The following is a 19718-nucleotide window of genomic DNA, read 5'->3' on the forward strand; positions in this document are numbered from 1 at the left end:
GGGGGGCGTTGCTTACACACCTTGCTCCGGTTCTCCAAATCTGCGCGTGCGTGCAGCGGTGGGGCCCCGGAGACACGCCCCATTACCCAGCGTTCCCCGCGGCAACAGGCACTGACGTGGCTGCCGTCAGAGCCGCCATCTTGTGGGAGCGAAACCAACGCCTGGCTCGGAGGAGCAGTAGTGCCGCGGACGCTGAGGGTGAGGCAGAGGCTGGGGCCGGCGGGACTGGGGTCGGGGGCCCGCCTGGGCCGCGCGAGACCCTGCCTACTGAGGCTGGAACAGCGGGGCGGGGAGGGTCGATGCCTGGCCTGGGGCCGCGGTGAGAGGCGAGGCGAGGCTGGGCCGGGAGCTGTGGTCAGGGCCGAGGCGAGGGCTAAATCTAAAGCGAAGCGAGATCGGAGTGAGGACCTAGGTGAAGCCGGGCTGGTGAGGGTTGAGGCCAGGCTGGGACCAAGGAGCGGTGGGGGGAGCGCGTAGGGCTGGACTGCATGTCTAGTTGAGGTTGGGTGGGGGTTGGGGCCGGGTCTTTCGCCCGCCGGGGGTGAAGTCGAGGTGGAGATTGGAACCGAGTTGAGATCAGTCCGGGTTGCGGGGTAAGTCTTTCGCTTCGACCCTCGCCACGGCCCGAGCGTCCCACAGCCGTAGGGGCGGGCGCCCGGAAGTCCGGCGAGGCCACGGGCTCCCCAGGAAGCCCCGTTTCCTGCTTCGTCTCCCGCTCCGGGGTTTCGAGGACTAAGAAACTGAGGCCTTTGGCCCGGGACGTGGCCAAGGTCACGCGACGACCCGGGTTTGAGCCCAGTTCCTGTCTCGGAGGACGGGATGGGCGGGGCGGGGTGGGGCCTTGCTTTGGGGTGAGGTCTTAGGGTCTGAATGGGAACGCCGGTGCAGGGTCTTTCTATCAGAGTGGACCGCGAAGCCAGGGTTGCTTCGTGGGCCCCGTTGGCAGAGATGAGAACACTCTTCCGAGCTGGTGAATCTTTAACCTACTTAACGACTGGTCCAGGTCAAGGCGTCCTCCCTAGCAGAATACCCTAACACTTTTTTGTTGCATAATCCAGTTAGTTATGGCGTGTAAAACTGTAGTTTTGTTAATAAGGCTTGCTAATTAATTACAGAGTACTTAAAATATTAGCTAATCAACTCAGACGACACTTTTGAGCTAGGTGGTACTCCTGTTTCCTAAAAACATGAAGTTTCTGTTTTAAATGAATTGAGCGGAATTGCGTAAGAAGTTACCGGCAGAGGAGGAGGGAATTCAGACGCTTTGGCGTGGTTTGAGAAGTAACTGTTGAGGGCTGTGTGGTTGATGTTCCAGTGGTCAGTTGTAGTTCTCGTTTCAGAACTAGTGGTCAGCACTTTTTTCTGCTAGCTGTTCGCAGGGTGGGTCTTGCATTTACTGTTGGGTGTGTCTGAAGCAGTGTGAGATGCTGGGGTGCGATGTGGCCCTCTGCTGGGTCAGTTCTTAGTATCTAACACAAGGGGGCTGCAAGTGTGTTGTCCTCAGAGTTTTGAGCGACGTCAGTGAGTAGCTAAAACTGTAAGAACTTGAATGCATGATGTTACTAACTGGCTGGGTCCAAAATTAAGAGCAGTTGATTGTGTATGTGTTAATCACAAACTTGACCACTTTGTTAGAGTGTACTATTTTCTTCTAAAAGTTTTCTCTATGTAGTGGTCAGAAAGAAGCTGTGCCTCCTCACAGATGTCATTGTCTTCAGAAATGTCCTGTTGAAAGAATCTGTAAGATTAGAAACATGCTACATCCTATGAGGGCTTTCTTCAGATACAGGTATTCAGAATTGCTACTTCAAAAAGACCTAAAATAGTTCGTTTGGCTAATAGCTCACTCACATGCTCTCTGTTCACTACTAAGATAAAGTTAGTAGAAGACGAAGATTGGTCTGTGTTTCTCGCAGTTCTGGTTTATGTGACACTGATAGTTCTGGTTATTAAATTGTGTGGCCTAGCTATTTGCTTTGCATCTTATACAATATGAAGAGAGGACATTCAAACCTGTTAAGCCGACTCTAACAAAGACCAGATGGGTCTGAAGGTATAGGAATGTACATTTTGATTTATCTGTAGATGGCCCTGAAATTTGGTGTGGACCATCAGCCACAGGGGTGATACACAGAGTCAAATGGGCACAGGAATAAACCTAACCAAGGGAAAAACCTTGTGCAAGTTCATCATTAGTATGGTAACTTGGTTTGAGAGAGCTAAGTCAGTTTTCTTCAGATTTTCCAAATTGAATGTTGCTTTGACATCTGCATTTAAATGCTGCCTTGATCATGTAAGGTCAGCCTTCCTAGGGGTGGTTATCCTTTACTAAGCAGGTGTTAGACTTCAGATATCCTGGGCTTACCCTTCGATTCATGATTGTCTCTGTGCACATTGTCCCATTGAAATTCATCCCATTGACCTTCCAATCTTTGTAGAGTTAGGAGAACCAAAGGAAATAAAATGCACATCTGTTAGAGGTGGGTAGGAGAGAAACATGAATGAAAATTTCCTTTCATTTGGGATCTTAAAATTAGTAAGAACTTACCTCTTGCGCTTTGTCTGTACCTCACTGGGGTGGATGCTGTTAGAGCTGTCCTTCCAGCACCATCTGAAGTGGTCTTTTTGGAAAAGATTTTGACCTATTAGTGTACAGGTGGCAAACACAAGGCCTGCAGGCTGAATCTGGCCCTCCATCTTGTTTTATCTGGCCTGGCACCTTGTTTCTACCCGGCAGCAGCGCGAGCTCTCGCTTAGTAACGTTTATACAGTCCTAAAATTACATTCAGCCCTTTGAAGGCAACCGTGAGGCTGATGTGCGGCCCCCCCCCCGTGAAAATGAGTTTGACACCCCTGTATTAGTGGGTTGGGTGTAGCCCTTCCTACTGGCAAGTGAAGGACAACTTGGGAATGTGTGAGTATGTTGAGGGGGGTGGTGGAGGCTTGATCTCAGGTAACATCTCAGCTCATTTCCTTCATCCTTAGGTTCTATCCTCTGTGTTTGTTGGAAACCATTTAAAATATAGTTGCACTGCACTGGTTATGATTACAGCTGTATCACTGTTCTGGAAGATAATTCAAAATTCTTAGATGGATCACATGACCTAATTCACTGTGGGAAAATGTGCAAAATTTAACACAAAAACATCACAGCTTCTTATTCCTAGGCAAGTCTCTTAGGTGCTCACCCAGAGTACTATCACCCTAGCTTCCTTATATGAGTTGGAAGGAGTGGTCAGTCTGAGGCAGAAACCTAACCTCCTTGTCCCTAACATACCCTTGTTTCCTGGGGATTTTTTGTTTTTTGGTTTTTTTGGGGGGGGGGGGTTGCACACAGTAGCAATAAGAGCTTGGCAACCTGTCATGCGCAAATAGAGAAAGAAGAGACCAGGGGAAAAGCAGACTTTACACACATAGCAATTGGAAGTGATTTGTTTAGGAGGCAAGCATTTTTACACACTCTGATGCCACTGGTGACTTAGTATAGGGCATAAATTAATGGGAGGCCAGGTATGATCCATGCGCATTTTCAGAAGTTGTGTGGTGTGTTTTAGAAACATTAATTAGTGTTTAATTAGAGTTTAATAAGTAATCTTCCTTAAAGAGATGCCAGCAAGTCATAATGTAAAATAGCTAGCATCTTTCAGTTTGTATTTTCCCCTGTCATTTTGACTTAGGTACAAATGGCCAAGAAAACAATTTTAAAGACTTTCTAGACCCGTTCACAAAGACTAGGAATGACGGCAAAGTTAGACGTGCCAACATTTTCAATTAAGGTCTCAGAACAAAGGATGTCTTTTTGTTGTTAATGGTGTGTTTTTCCTGTGAAGTTTCCTTTCCTCTGTAGGAGAGCAGGCAGTTCCTAATCAACTGATTGGATCAATTAATCTATGTTTAAAATACTACATCTTTTGTCAATTTGGCTGGTGAGTCTTTGCTTAAAATAATTATAGCTTTTAGTATTTCTCTCCTGTCAAAGTGTCATAGGATATTGCCAATTCCTGGGGAGATCAGTGAAGATGTATTCTGAGTCACCAGTTGCAGGGATCCGAGGGCGGGTGTAGGAAGCAGATTGTGTACACATCCCTCCTGTGTACTGGACGTTGCTGATATGCTCCCTTTTGCCCTGAGTAGTCACAGGGTCTCCACAGCCCTGGTCTCCTCACTGGAACATCAAAGGAATGTTCAGACTGCACCAATCATGTATAATTTTAGACCAGCATGAAATTCATTGTTGACTTGATAGGTTTTTCCTGACAAACTAATTTTTAGGGAAAGCATATTTGTAGGCATGTATGATTAGTATTTTTGCTCTTTAACCCCTAAGTGCCTGATAAGTGCTCTCTGCAGTTCTTTTTTCTTTCTGATTGTGAGTCGTTTGGGTGCCCAGGGAAGCACCCAATGGGGGAAGGTGGTAGAGGTGTGGGAAGGATGGTGAGCTCTGGGCAGAGGAGGCCCCACTGGCAGAGTGAGGTCGGGTAGACATGTATGGGTCCTGCCCTTGAACAGAAGGGGAAGACAGCCAGCATGGCACAGGAAAGGGGCGGGTGCTGAGTTTGGCTTATCAAGAGGATAGGGAATGGTGAGCTTGGATGACAACATGTGTGAAGGAGCAGGGTCCTGTGGATCAGAGGGAGAGATAGGAAGCTTATCCTAGGCAGGGAAATGGGGAGTGCAGAGGCCCTCAGGTGGTGTTGGAGACCTGCCAGGAGCCAAGTGCGTGAGCAGTAGAGGGAAGTATGCTGGTGTGCACCAGTGGGCCTTGAAGAGGCTAGCTTCCCAGAAGGGGATTTTGGAGAATTTGTGAAAGCAGTAAGAATGCATCTTCTGTAACTTTCATATCTTAGCCCTAATTCTGTTTTATGTACAGAGACACCACCTTGGTTCTTGTTTTGTTGGTCTTATTGCATGGATTTTTAATAGATGTTACGAATTTTTCAGGAAAGCAACTATCTTGTAAATCGGGTTGTGGGGGCTATATTTTGTTCTTTGCAGAACCTTACCACAAGTTGCTCTCTTTCTGCTTCATGTGCACAACAGTCTCGCTAGTGCCTGAGCTGCTGGTGCAGGCTCTGTCGGCGTGCCTGCAGCAGGCTCCTGAGGGGCCTCTTCAGTAGCCTCTCTGAGCTGGTAGTGTGGTCGTGCCCGGTACTGAACTGTGTGTTTTATTCTGAGTCACTGCCCTTCATTTCCTCGTTGCATTACAGTTGGGCTATGTAATGGGTGTTTTACAGTCATTGTGGATGTTGTGTTTTTTGCTAGCTCTCATTGGGGATGGTAAGGGAGCACTGTGAAGCGCACATTCTGACCCGTGTAAGGCCCCTGAATTAGCATGTGGGGTTCAATTGTCTGACTTATCCTACAGGTCTTTCTAGCTGGCATTGAGAACACCTCGTGGAGTGGAAGCTGCATGCTGTTAGGGTGTTAGAGGGGAGATGAAGTGGCTACAGTATAGGGGCCACACTGTCCTGGGAGTAAATGGCCCAGTGGGGCAGTGTTGAGGTGTGGTCACGCCAGACACAAAGTGTGGTGGGCGGCAGTGGGGGTCTGAGAAGTGTTAAGGAGAGGATGGCATGAGCAGGTGTGTGAGTGAGGTTTCCCTGATGACCAGGGCTTCCACGTGAAGTGACCAGAGATTGGAAGAGGCCTGTTGAGAAGTTGCTGTGGCCTCTTGGGTAAGAGCATCTTCTTGGAGGATGGGGCAAAGGGCATCCTGAGCCCCTGTGCCTCTTGAGTGCCACTGAGCCAGCCCTGGCTGTCACCCTGACAAGAGTCACAAGGAGAGGTAGCAGGTCTGGTAGGGGACTTGTCCCAAAGGTGGGGGTTATCCAACAGAGGCTCTCAACCCCTGCTACACTTTCCTTTTCTGTATCCTCTGGAAGCCCGTACCTTAGAAAAAGAGGTGAGGCTGCAAATTTTTTAGTTCTGTTTTGAAAATGAAAGTTCCCTGAAGGCCAAAACCAAGTTTTGGGAATTAGCTTAACCCATCACCAAAGCCACTGTGCTGAGAAGGCCTCAGGGTCCACCTGCTATTTTGAGGTTGGGGAGTGGTCTTGGAGGGCTCCTTGTTCACTTTTTCTTCATGCACATAGAAAGGGTCTTGGAGCCCCAACCTAGTGCTGGTAGAGGGCCTGTGTCCACACATTGGGTCTGGGCGTCCGCTTCGAGAAGGCACCAGAACAGAGACTGCAAAGGCCTCTGCGTGTTTGCGATGACCCCATGATAAGAGGTATAGAGTGACAAAAACAAAGGAATGTGATTTATTCCACAGGAGAAATCAGAATCCTGGATTGTTTTCATGGTCTCCCTACTAGAACTGAAACCCGGTGCACCCACCTTTCTCTCTTGCTGAGGGTGGGGGGTATGCATGTCTGGTGCGGAAGCTGCTAGCTGCATTGAAAGGGCACCAGTGTCCCTCACAAGCAGCCTTTGACATTGCTTGACACAGACAGAGCCTCTAAGAATTAGTTTACCTGTCATTGCTGCACCCTCCTTTGCCACCTGTCAGTTGGATTTACTCAGTACTGTTGGCCTCTGTGCCCAGTGGTGTGTCGGGGGTACCCTGAGAAGAACAGAGGGAAGGACCTTCCTGTGGAAAGTGGTGGCATCTGAGCTTGGCTACAGAGGTTGAGCAAAGAGCTTGGTGGGCACAGCATGGAGAAATGGGTATGGCAAGGGCAGTGGGACCATGACTTGGCACATAACACACCCAAGCAACTTGCTGAGGCACTTCAAACCAATCCCAAACTGCTGGTCCTCTGGTCCCCACTAGGTTGGATTTAAAGAATTTAATTGATTTCCAAAGGGCCATTAATAACTTGTAAAATTAGTAAGGGATTGATGGTAGGACACTGACACTCTTCGGGGTGTCTGGGTGCTTTAAAGTTATTCATGGTTTCTTAAATCCTGCTTTGCATTTTTTAATTAATTGAGGTGATTTATTTATTCATTTATTTAATCCTCATTTTTCATTGCTCAGAGAGAGGGGTGCATTAGTTTCTTGCCTTCTTATATGGACGCCGACCAGGGATTGAGCCCGTATCTTGGCTATGTATCCTAACCAGGAATTGAACCCATGACCTTTTTGGTCCATGGCATGATGCTCCAACCAACTGAGCCAGCCGGCCAGGGCTCTGCTTTGCATTTTAGTCATAAATTACTTTGGTTTCCTCCATTTTCAGTTTAATTTGTTGTGGGCTAACATGAAATTGTATTTTTGGTCTTTGATTTTTTTTTTTTTTTTTCCTAGTAACAAGTCCTTCAGACTAAACTGTAATTGGGGTCAGACAGAGGGCACCTGTGCCCTTATTGCCAGAGTAGAAGTGCTTGTTATGGTCCAGGGTGCTGGTGGCTTCTCAGTAGGCGGCCAGGTGCCCACCCCCCAAGCCTGTGGGACCTGGAAGCTGCTCCATTCCACAGGCCAGAATACTCAGACAGGCCTGAATGGCTGCAGGGGGCCAGGAGTGTGGGCTATTCTGGAAGACCTTCTGCCCAGGGACAAATCAGGAAGAGAAAATACAGAGAAGCAGGTGTCTGCCATCAGGACAAGTGCACAGAGTCATTTCCATCACAGCTGCAAGGCATGACATGTGGGTCTCCTCCATCCTGGTTTTGCTACAGTGGAGGTCCTGTGGCATTTGGAGTCAGCGGTCCATGTGGATATTGTTTTCATTTGGGCCAGTCCATCTGATTATCCCCCCCATCTATAGATTTCAGAAGGACATTAAATGTATTTGGTAAATTGCTTCGAGTTATGGTTTTGTTAAATAATAGGTAAAACTTTAAGACTTAAATAAAGGGGAACAACAAAAGATAAATGGTTTGGTTTAAATGGTTTGGTTTTTGTACTTAGTGGTGAATAGGATTAATTGCAGTTAAGCTGTTCCTGTATGTGCCTTGTGGTTGCTGGGTGCCTGTTGAGTTAGACAGTGGGTGTTCATGTTACTGTGGACCAAGAGTCACTTACGTGAATGAAACTCATTTCTGACTGTCATTTTAAGGATTCGGCCTTCCATCTTAAGCTGGCAAAGAGTGATCTAAACTGAATTTCACTGGTTGCACCTCTCAAGAATCAGACCTAACAGGTAATACCCTCTTTCAGGTGTGGGGGCTCTGTGCAAAGGATGTGTTACCCTCAAGGGCCCTCCAGTCAACTCCATTGTAAGAATGCTGGCCTTCCTCAGGTGTGGGGCCATGTGCAGAATCCTACATAAAGGCCAACCCTTGTTCCTGCAAGACATCCTGAAGATCTCCTTCCGAAAAACAATGTCTCATTGAAACTCACCTTTAGATTCAGACCAGAGTGCTACAGTTCTAAAATACTGTTGCATGTTGTTTGGTTTATTGAAAGTTCAAGGTGCGAAAATGGATGGGGGAGGGGTCAAAAAGTACAACCTTCCAGTCTTAAATATTGTGTGGGTCAGTGGCTATAGTTAACAGTACTGTATCATTACATCTGAAGGTAGTTCAGAGAGTAGATCCTAAAAGTTCTCATCAGAAGAAAAATATTTTAACTGTGTGAAGTGCTGGATGTTAACTAGATTTTTTTGTGGTGATCATTTCACAATATATACACATATCAAATCATGTTGTAGACCTGAAACCAAGACTGTGTGTGTGTCAATTGTATCTGAAGGAGAAAAAGAGAAAATTCTGTCAACTTAATTAGATCCATCGAATGTCTGGCTGAATGTTCTGAGCCTGTTGCTGATGTGTATCTTTGTTGTGGTTGTGTTAGGCCTGTGAGGTATACCTGCTTATCACTGCTAGTAATGGCACATTAAATTTTCCTCCTACACTAATTTTTATAAAACAGTGACAAAATGTAATACGCTACTCAATGGCAGGGAAACATCAGCGCTACAGGAATTGAGTGTTGGACTGACAGACAGAGTTTAATGGTTTGAGGCTTTATTTTGCTGGTGTGCTGGAGTCCCAAGGTGATACACAAAAGCAGTTTGCAGCAGTAATAAATAACTAGTGACCATACTGCCTATGAACGTAGAGGGTCCGCCTTTCTTTTTTTTTTTTTTTTTCTTTTTTTTTTAAATATATTTATTGATTATGCTATTACAGTTGTCCCATTCCCCCCCCACTCCACTACATCCTGCCCACCCCCCTCCCTCCCACATTCCCCCCCATAGTTCATGTCCATGGGTCATACTTATAAGTTCTTTGGCTTCTACATTTCCTACACTATTTTTACCCTCCCCCTGTCTATTTTCCACCTATCATCTATGCTAATTATTCTCTGTACCTTTCCCCCTCTCTCCCCCTCCCACTCCTTTAATGACAACCCTCATGTTCTAGTTGTTTGCCTAGTTTGCTCTCGTTTTTGTTTTAGGTGTGGTTGTTAATAACTGTGAGTTTGCTGTCATTTTTACTGTTCCAATTTTTGATCTTCTTTTTCTTAGGTAACTCCCTTTAACATTTCATATAATAAGGGCTTGGTGATGATGAGCTTCTTTAACTTGACCTTATCTGAGAAGCACTTTATCTTCCCTTCCATTCTAAGTGATAGCTTTGCTGGATACAGTAATCTTGGATGTAGGTCCTTGCGTTTAATCTTGGGTAATGTAATTATGATGTGCCTTGGTGTGTTCCTCCTTGGGTCCAGCTTCTTTGGGACTCTCTGAGCTTCCTGGACTTCCCGGAAGTCTATTTCCTTTGCCAGATTAGGGAAGTTCTCCTTCATTATTTGTTCAAATAAGTTTTCAATTTTTTGTTCTTCCTCTTCTCCTTCTGGCACCCCTATAATTCGGATGTGGGAACGTTTCAAGGCGTCTGGGAGGTTCCTAAGCCTCTCCTCATTTTTCCGAGTTCTTGTTTCTTCATTCTTTTCTGTTTGGATGTTTGTTTCTTTCTTCTGGTCCACACCATTGATTTGAGTCCCAGTTTCCTTCTCATCACTATTGGTTCCCTGTACATTTTCCTTTGTTTCTCTTAGCATAGGCTTCATTTTTTCATCTGTTTTTCGAATAGATTCAACCAAGTCTGTGAGCATATTGATAACCAGTGCTTTGAACTGTGCATCCGATAGGTTGGCTATCTCTTCGTCGCTTACTTGTATTTTTTCTGGAGCTTTGAAGTGTTCTGTCATTTGGGCCTTTTTTTTTTTTTTTTTTTTTGTCTTGGCGCGTCTGTTACTTTAAGGGGCGGAGCCTTAGGTGTTCACCAGGGCGGGGTAACGCTGGTTGCTGCGCTGTGACCCTGTACGAGGGGGAGGGGCCGAGTGGGAGCAATGGCGCCTGCCTCACTCTCCTCCGGATTTCAGCCACTCCCTCCACTACCCACAATCAAACTGGGCCACTCTGGTGCTGGTTCCCGAGTAAGTGGGCCTGTACACACTCTAGGCCCCTGTGGGTCTCTCCAACAACCTCTTCTGTGAGGCTGGGAGTCTCTCCTGCTGCCGCCCCAGGGGTGCTTTCAATCAGAGGTTTGAGGCTTTATTTCCCGGAGCTGGAGCCCTGGGTTGCACGGTCTGCTTCGTTGCCTGCCGTTCGTCAGGTTTATCTGTGGGTGAATTTGGTGCTGCAGGGTGCTACCCGCTGCTCTGCCTGCCCCACTCTCCGCCACTCTGAGTCCGGCCCTCTCGGTTTATCTGCGCATATGTGGGGCTGCAGGGTCTGCTAGTGCTCGGACTGCCTGCGCCATTTGTCCCACACTCCGCCAGTCTCAGTCCCGCCACAGCCACGCGAGTCCTCTCCACCCCGGTGCCCGTCTCTGCCCCTCCTACCAGTCTGGATGAATGGTTATTTTCTATTTTCTTGGTGTTGGTCCCCCTTGCTGTTCGATTCTCTGTCAGTTCTGGTTGTGCGAGGAGGCGCAGTGTGTCTACCTACGCCGCCATCTTGGTTCTCTTCGAGGGTCCGCCTTTAAATTTAAATCCTGTGTGTCAGGGATGAATTGAGCTTTCAAATGACGAATAATCTAAGTACATATATGACTGCCAAAGGTGGTTGCCCATTCATGAAACTCTTAGAGAAAATAAGAGTTTCTGACTTCTAACAAGGCAGAAAGGAAAATAAATCTGCCACCCAGCTTTTCATTCGAGTAGGGAATTTATCTCTCTGAACGCCCATTTACAGAGGAGAACCAGTGCGGCCCATCTTGCCTTCCTGGGTCACACTTTTCTTCCCCAAGCTACTCTCCACGTTGGTAATGTGTTCTTCCTAGTGATGCTAGATGTTCAGGTCATCTAGGTGGTCCCTGTTACAGAGATTCTATTACACAGACCAGCTCTGATGGTTGTAGAACACCTGGCAGACTTTCCTTCTGCAGAGACAAGTTGCACAACTCTGTCCCTGCTTCTCCTGCAACCTCTGGGGCTTGGTGAAGGTGCAGAGGGTACAGGTAGAGGTCACGGATGCCCTTTTTTCTCTTTAGCAGTTAAAGCAGTCACTTATTGAAGTGGGATGGGTGTTCTCCTCAGGGACACCCCATCATTGGCCTTCTTGGCCTGTGTAGATCTCTGCATGTGGGAGTTATATTCTCTTCTTGGCTTTAAAGTGGGTATGCCACCCTAGAGGCTGTGTCTGGTCTCACAAGCACCCTTGTTAATCTTGCATCTTCTAGATAGCTTAGGTGCAGACTCACAGGTGGGAAAGGAGGGGTTCTACTGAAAAAGTCCTTGTCTTCTCTGCTCACTGAAATTGTTAACCTGAAAAACAGGTTTTGACTTGAATGTGCAGGATTCTGGTGAAGGCAAAGGTGAAAGAGCACCTGGGCTGGGCATCCTACAAGTTGGAACCTGTGCCAAGAGACCATTGCAGAACTCTGGTGGCCAGTGTTGAACTTTTATGTTATGATCTATTGTGTTAGGTCTGGACCTCTCACAAAGCAGTAAACAGTGCTGAGGGGACAGGCCAGGAAGCCACCAGGTGCAGGGTAGGTACAGATGCTTGTAGTGGGGAGACACCAAATGTTGGATATTCATAGTTTTTTGTTTTATGTTTTTTTAGATTTTATTTATTTATTTATTTATTTTTAGGCAGGGGAAAAGAGGGAGAAAGGGAAACATCAATGTGTGGTTGCCTCTCGTATACCCCTCATTGGGGACCTGGCTGCAACCCAGGCGTGTGCCCTAATTGGGAATTGAACTGGCAACCCTTTGGTTCACAGGCTGGCGCTAAATCCACTGAGCAACACCAGCCAGGGCTGGATAGTCGTAGTTTCTTAAATCTGAGACTTGGTTCTGATCCCCATTCTAGTTCTGCCACCACGTGTGACTCCTTCCCCTTATGGGGCTCCATGACTTTGATCTATTTAAAAACCAAGTGGGGAGGGCAGGAACCAGGTTGGTAATCAGGGCTCACTGACACAGGCCAGTGGGGAGAGGTAGAGACTTTGCATGCAGAAGCCACACCCAGGCATGGGGTTCTACCTGGAGGTGTTCCCTCCGCCCTCAGTACAAACAACATTTTTTGAGAGAGAGAAACATTGATGTGACAGAGAAACATGGTCACTTGCCTCTGGCAGGGGCCCTGGAAACCTAGGCATGTGCCCTGACCAGGAATCGAACAGCTGATCAGGGCAGTGCAGATAACCTTTTAACCCCTTGGTGCCTTGGTTTTTGTGAAGGGAATGCTTAAACAGTAAAACAGGCATAAAGAGCAACTCGCTGTCCTGCTTCCCAGGGACAGCCTTTGGTACAGCCAGGGATGTCCCTTCCCAGGGACATCATTTGGCTGTACCTGTGTACTTCTGAGCGAGTGCATCCATTCTGGATGGTAACAGTTTCATGACGGAGTAAATGTTCACGGAAGACCCAAGCAGTGACTGTCTCATGTTTTTCCACAGGAAATCCTAAAATGGCCTCCTTTAATCCTTGGGTTTTTTCCCCATTTACCTGTCTTCATTAGCTTTTTCCAATTCCCCTGGAATTGCCAAGCCGCATGTTTAAACCATGTAAGTAGTAATGTGTGGGCTGGCTGCTGCTCGGGCCTGCCTGTGTGTCTCCCCAGTCCCCTGAGGGCTCCCCTTGCCTGGGGCTGCCTGGCATTTTTCACCTAATATTTACTCAGCCCTTATACTTAATCCATACATTGGCCGGTGTAGGGTTTACAGGTTAACAGTACTGCTTCTGTCTGATCTTTTTGAACACTAAGTTTAAAGTTCTTTGACCCTTGGTATTCTGGAATTTAGTCTGCTTTGAGTGAATCTGATTCCATCTTAGATATTGATTTTTTAAAAAATATTTTTTAATAGTTTTTTGTGGGGAGCAGTTTTAGGTTCACAGCAAAATTGAGGGGAAGGTACAGAGATTCCCCATAACATACATCGTAATGGGAAATCCCTACTATCAGCACCCCCCACCAGAGTGGTGCATTAGTTATAACCGATGAACCTCCATGGACACATCATCATCCAGAGTCCATAGTTTACACTGGGTTCACTCTTGGTGGTTTGGACAAACGGATGACACTAGCCACCATTGCAGTATCCTACAGAGTAGCTTCACTGCCCTGAAAATTGTCTGTGCTCTGCCAGTTCATCCCTCCCCTCCCCGCAACCCTGGCAGCCACTGATCTTTTTACTGCCTCCTTAGTTTTTGCCTTTTCCAGAATGTCAGATGATTGGATTGTGCAGTTGGTGGCCACCTCCAGTTGGTTCCTTCCACTTTTCAGTGCACATTTCAGTTCCTCCATGTCTTTTCATGGCTTGATAGCTGACTTCTTTTAGTGCTGGGTAATATTTTGTCATATGGTTGTAGCACAGTTACTTATCCATTCACCTACTGAGGTTTTGGCAATTATGAATAAAGCTGCTGTAAACATGCATGTGCAGGTTTTTTTATGGACATAGGTTTTCACCTCCTTTGAGTTAATATCAAGGAGTGCAGCTGCTTGTAAGAGTATGTTTAGTTTTGTAAGAAACCGCCAACTGTCTTCCAAAGTGGCTGCACCATTCTGCATTCCCACCAGCTCCTGTTGCCTCTGCATCCTCACCCATATTTGATGATGTCGGTGTTCCTGGTGTAGGCCATTCTCGTGTGTAGTGGTAGCTTGTTACTTTTGATTTGCATTTCCCAGAGGACATGTGATGTGGAGCATCTTTTCATGGCTCATTTATGTTCCGTGTACATCTTCTTTGCTGAGGTGTCTGTTAAGGTCTTTGTGTCTTTGGCCCATTATTTTAATGAGGTTTTTGTTTCTTTATTGTTGGGTTTTAACTGATCTTTGTGTGGTTTTGGATCAAAGTCCTTTATTAGATGTGTCTTTGGCAAATACTTTCTCCTTGACAGCGTCTTTTCCTAGAGTAGAAGCTTGCAATTTTATTTTATTTTGTTTATTTTTAGAGAGATGGGAGCAGAGGGAGAGAAACATCAATGTGTGGTAGATATATCAACTGGTTGCTTCTCATATGCCCCCAACAGGGGACCTGCCCCACAACCCAGACATTTGCCCTGACTGGGAATTGAACCTGCAACCCTTAGGTTCACAGGCCAGAGCTCAATCCAGTGAGCCACACCAGCCAGGGCAGAAGCTTGCAATTTTAACAAAGTCCAGCTTATCACTTCTTTCTTTCCTGGATTGTATCTTTGGTTTTGTATCAAAGAAGTCATCTCCATGCCCAAGGTAGATGTTGATTTTTCAAATTCTCCTTGTTTTCCCTTAATTATCCGTACTTTTGTGGATTTTTCACTGTGTCAGCTCTGTGCTGTCACTTTCTGTGTTCCAGCACCCTGTTGTTATTTTTCAGGCCCCACATCCCCACCTTATTGACACTGGGGCTGTGTGTGAGGGAAGGTTTTTGTTTTCTTTTTAAATAGTCTTGGTCTTCTGTCTTGCTCCGTAAAAATTCCTTGCTTGTTTTGGTCTCTTCCATGGCAGCTTCTTAAAGGGAGATAGGGCATGGGTTTTTGGGGTCCTCTATAGGTCCACGCTTTGAGTCCTCTGGGTGTCCTGTGTCTCCCCATAGAGTGCACCACATCCCTCTCTTTCCAGTAGAGCATAAGCCCTCACTCCCCTCTGCCTGGAGAGCCGAGTCAGATCCCTGTGCTCTCTGCTGTGAGACTGAAAACAAGGGTGAGCATGCAGTCAGACCCTGCCGCACTGCACTGTCTACATCCCTTTTCTTTTTGTCCCAGGTGGGTCAGGCATTGTTTTGTGTATCAGTGGTGATTTCAGGAATGAAATGTGTGTTTAGTCTGTCTTCCATAATTTTTCACCCTCTGTATTTAGGAAAACTTGGCTGTTTGCAGAAAAGGAAATGTTATAGTAAAGATCCGCTTAAATTTTAAAATTCAATTTTTTGAATAGGTGATACTGTCCAAAACAAAAAACAAGAAGTGTCAAGCACGTTGAAGCTAGTTTGGAAGGGGTACTATTAAAGCATCATACTCACAATGGGGCAGCTGGTTCTGACCCGTTGAGTGAAAGAAGAATGTGTAAGTTCACACCCATGTGGATACCTGGAGCTGGAAAGGTGGTTTCTTACAGCAGAGTGCTAACAGAAAGGAATGGCTAGGTAGAAAAGCACCAGGTAGGTTTGACAGGCAATGTCAGGGCTCTACAACCAGAGAGGGTGTGTGTTTAATGAGCTGGATGTGCACATTGTCATTCAGTGCTCAGGTGGAGAGAACTGGAGTGGAGAGACCTACTGACTCCACCTGAGCCTGTCATAGGGTGTCAGGGGTCATCAGGGTGTCAGGGGTGGGTGGGGATGTAGACACACCCCCTAGTGGGTGTAGTGGGGTTGTGCCTGCACTAGGCCCATAGAATATCCTTCACTGGCCTCTGACACAGTAGTATCTGTTCATAGTCTAAAGACTGAAGCTCTTGGTTACTTCTGGGGGCAGGTTCATCAGCATTTGAGAAAGTGACCGTTTTTTCTTCTTTGGAATAAAAGCTGAAGAGTAAAAGTGCTACAGCTTGGAGAGGCAAGGCCTGAGCAGGTGTCGTGCCCTGGAGGCCTTCTTGGACAGAGAGCCTGCTCTTGCCAGCCAGTGACCTCCTGTCCCTGCTTGCCTGCTCTCTAACCTTGGGAAGCAGTTGGCTGGATGATGTCCTAGTGATTTTACTCTGCTGAGTGAGGGGATCCTGGGGTGAGACTGTGGCCTGGACATGGCACAGATATTCTCACACGAGCATGTTGACAAACCACACGGGCCCCCTCCTCCTCCGCTGGTGGGAAGGAGCTGCCCTGGGGCCGTTGCTGTGTCTTGAATTCAGTGCCCAGGTGTTGTCTGTCCTAGTGTCCTGTCTGTGGGGTTTGTTGAAAAAGGTTAGTTTCTGGTTTGTCAGGGGCTGGGAGACTAGCTCCCCATGCATTTGTTGTCATCTTGAGCATGGGCTGTGTTTCACTGGGACTTGGTGAGGCGATTGAAAGACACTGGGGGTCCTTAGTTTGGTTGTTTTCAGCCCCCTTGAAAAGTTCTGTTAGATTAGAAGAGAATCTGGCCTTCCTTGAAAGCCATGAATATCAGATGGTAAATGTTAGCCCTGGTCCTGAGATTCCCAGGCTGTCCCTTCTAAGGAGTATCTGGGGGAGGTGGATTGAGAGGCCCAGCAAGCAGGACTGTTTCTGTAGCTTGGGAACTAAAATTTCTTTAGCTTCTGTCCTGTGAGTTTTCAGGAGAAAGTAGGGTGTTTGTGTCTTTGTCCATGGTAGGAGGGTGGGTAGTCTCTGAGCTGCGCCTGTGCTGCTAACCCTGGGTAGCACAGAAAGAGACCTGGGACCCCTTCCTTGTCTCTGCAGGTTTCTCTGGCCAGTGTGTCCCCCTCCGGTCTACAGCATGGGGAATATCTTTGCAAACCTCTTCAAGGGCCTTTTTGGCAAAAAAGAAATGCGCATTCTGATGGTGGGCCTGGATGCTGCAGGGAAGACCACCATCTTGTACAAACTGAAGTTGGGTGAGATTGTGACCACCATCCCCACCATAGGTGAGGAGGCCAGGCCACTGGGGGCTGTGGGAGGATGTGGTGGCTGCTGGGGCGCTTGGTTCACACTGGGCCATACTCCTTCAGGTTTCAACGTGGAAACTGTGGAGTACAAGAACATCAGTTTCACTGTGTGGGACGTGGGCGGTCAGGACAAGATCCGGCCTCTGTGGCGCCACTACTTCCAGAACACACAAGGTGAGGGAGGGGGGCCGTTGCTTGTGGGAGAGGTTGAGTCCTTGGCACCTTCACTGACGCCTGCTCCTCGGCAGGTCTCATCTTTGTGGTTGACAGCAACGACCGAGAGCGTGTCAACGAGGCTCGAGAGGAGCTCATGCGGATGCTGGCAGAGGACGAGCTCAGGGACGCTGTCCTGCTCGTGTTTGCAAACAAGCAGGTACGCACTGTGTGTGACCAAGCCACCCCAAGGGGCTGGAGGTCTGAAGGGATCACAGGTCAGGTGTGGGGAGGGTCCCCAGTCTTCCTGATGATTCATGGCAGCCATGCCACCTTGCCCCTCCCACCAGGACCTCCCCAATGCCATGAATGCAGCCGAAATCACAGACAAGCTGGGCCTGCACTCTCTGCGCCACAGGAACTGGTACATTCAGGCGACCTGTGCCACCAGTGGGGACGGGCTCTATGAGGGACTGGACTGGCTGTCCAATCAGCTCCGGAACCAGAAGTGAGCCGCACTCTTCTCTTCCCCCTCACTCCCTCCTTCACCCTCGCTTTTCCTCTCATGTGGCAGCCGTACCCCTGTGGTGTGAGTGCCAGAAGCTGTCTCCATGGTCGGTCCCAGTGTGCTTCACCATGCTGTACATGTGCAGATGCAGCCTGCAACCGGGTTTTTATTTAATGTAAATAGTTCTTGTTTCCAATGAGGCAGTTTCTGGTACTCCTATGCAATATGACTCAGCTTTTTTTATTGTAAAATGAGAATCAATCCACTGTCTAGTACTGAGAAGGGATTTTAGGCACTGGGGCCTCTAGGAGTAGCTGTCAGATCAGTCCAATGCTCCTCCTCTGGGCTTTAGATCTGTGTTGAGATCCATTTTGATGGTTGATTTTTAACCCAAACTCAGTGCATTTTTTAAAATAGTTATAAATACAAGATAAAGAGACACTTGAACACAGAGAATGGGGAAATGTGCCTAGTGTAGGTTCTGCAGTAATGGCTTGAGTCCAGTCTACCCATCGTCTCTCTCCCGTCTGGAGCATGAGGTGGGCAGAACCAGCCACAAAACATTCTGCATGGTCACTTACGGTCCCTGAATGGCTGTCTCGCTGGGTCTTCCGCATTCCATAGCGTTTGCTTGTACCTGTGCTTACACCATGGCTCCGGGGAAGGGCTGGGGCTGTGGCCACCACTGACGGACCCCTTGGAGGGACCTCATCCTTCCCTTGGGTTGGTGTAAGTGCTTTATCAGGATCACTCTGGCAGAGCAGGAGCCCCTCTATGGTCCCCATGCACACTCACTTGCTCCAGGTTGTCTGGGTCTCACCAGTAGGAGCATGGACATGTGACCGGTCATCTTAGAGCCTAGCTCCTCAGAGCCCCTGTCCACATGTGCTTTCACTCCCTCAGCCTGCAGGGGTCAAGTTTGACATCAAAATCTACAACCTCTACTTTTTTCTTTTGTATTTTGATAAACACTGAAGAAGCTGGAGCTGTTAAACTTTATCTTGAGGGAAAACCTCAGAACTGGTTTATCTGGTGTTGTGGAACCTCTTACTGCTTTCAATACACAATTAGTAATCAACTGTTTTTGTATACTTGTTTTCAGTTTTCATTTCGACAAAACAAGCACTGTAATTATTAGCTATTAGAATAAAATCTCTTAACTATTTCATGGCTTTCCAGTGCATGGGTGCCGCTGACCAAGGGTGTGGGCAGGAATGGCTTAGGGAGTGTGGCACCTCTGGTGAGCTCCCCACCTCTGCGGCAGATGTGGCTGAGGGAGGCACTGCTGGGGGACTTCCTCATTGGTCTCTCTCCACTAGTGATCTGGTCCTGGTCCAGGTCCAGTCTTGGTGATGACAGGCTGAGAGAGGACCAGCAAGAACCCTGTGTGGGGTGTTCCAGATGGGCCGCGCCTGGGATCACCTGTGGAGGCATCCCTAGGAGAGACAGGAACCTTTGGTCTAATTCTATATCTTTGCCTCGGGAGGCTTTGCCATGGTGCATGCCTGTGCCCATTTGGGTGCTGTGGGCCCCCCACCAGTTCCTTGGGGGCTGTCCCTCTGACCTTAGAGCCCTTTTGGGCTGGGCACACCTGCCACCTGGCCAAGCTAAGGTCCAGGTAGTCATCCAACCCTTGTGTGGCCAACCCTCTGCCATATCCAGCCTGAGGTAATAGTCTTGACAGGTTGAGAAACAGGGCTCTGAAGACAAAATAATCAATCCCTTTACTTTTTATGTCTTTAAAAAGTAGAGGCAAATTGAATATATTTCATAACAATCCAGCTTGGGTTTTGTCTTTACTCCAATGCAATTATAAGTTTTCATGTCTTCTGGGGACAAGGTGGTGAATGGCTGCAGGCATACTTCCCAGCAGAGGAGCTGGAGTGGGGAGGGGAGGTGCACCTGGAGTTCTGCCCTGCCTGGAAGGAGCAGAGCAGACTCGGCAGGCAAATAAATAGGGAGGCATGGAACAGGGGGCAGGAGGTACCTGTGTGGCTGAGGAATAAGAGTGTCTCTAGGTACAAGGCCACCTCCACCACACACCTACCAGTTAAAAGCACCCCCCACCCCAGGCCACCTTTCCCCCCTGCACTCATATACCTCAGCAAAGCCCTGCAGCTGAGCCATTTGTGGTTTCTCTACCCTTTCTGCTG

At 47.7% G+C, this 19718-nt stretch overlaps 1 protein-coding gene across 2 annotated transcripts; it reads left to right on the forward strand.

Annotated features, from left to right (window-relative positions):
* Positions 1-60: 60 nt before the first annotated feature.
* LOC128781574 (ADP-ribosylation factor 1) lies at positions 61-18730 on the forward strand. 2 transcript variants are annotated; one of them, XM_053930573.2, is made up of 6 exons: positions 106-198; positions 8001-8084; positions 16699-16883; positions 16968-17078; positions 17153-17277; positions 17408-18730. In XM_053930573.2, the coding sequence occupies exons 3-6, from the start codon at positions 16736-16738 to the stop codon at positions 17567-17569; spliced, it is 546 nt and encodes a 181-aa protein (XP_053786548.1). In that variant the 5' UTR covers positions 106-198; positions 8001-8084; positions 16699-16735; the 3' UTR covers positions 17570-18730. The 2 variants fall into 2 exon arrangements, with proteins under 2 accessions (XP_053786549.1, XP_053786548.1); XM_053930574.1 differs by lacking the exon at positions 8001-8084 and having other exon boundaries at positions 61-198.
* Positions 18731-19718: the final 988 nt, after the last annotated feature.

Source organism: Desmodus rotundus, chromosome 9 (genome assembly GCF_022682495.2).
Source record: "Desmodus rotundus isolate HL8 chromosome 9, HLdesRot8A.1, whole genome shotgun sequence".
NCBI classification, from domain to species: domain Eukaryota; kingdom Metazoa; phylum Chordata; class Mammalia; order Chiroptera; family Phyllostomidae; genus Desmodus; species Desmodus rotundus.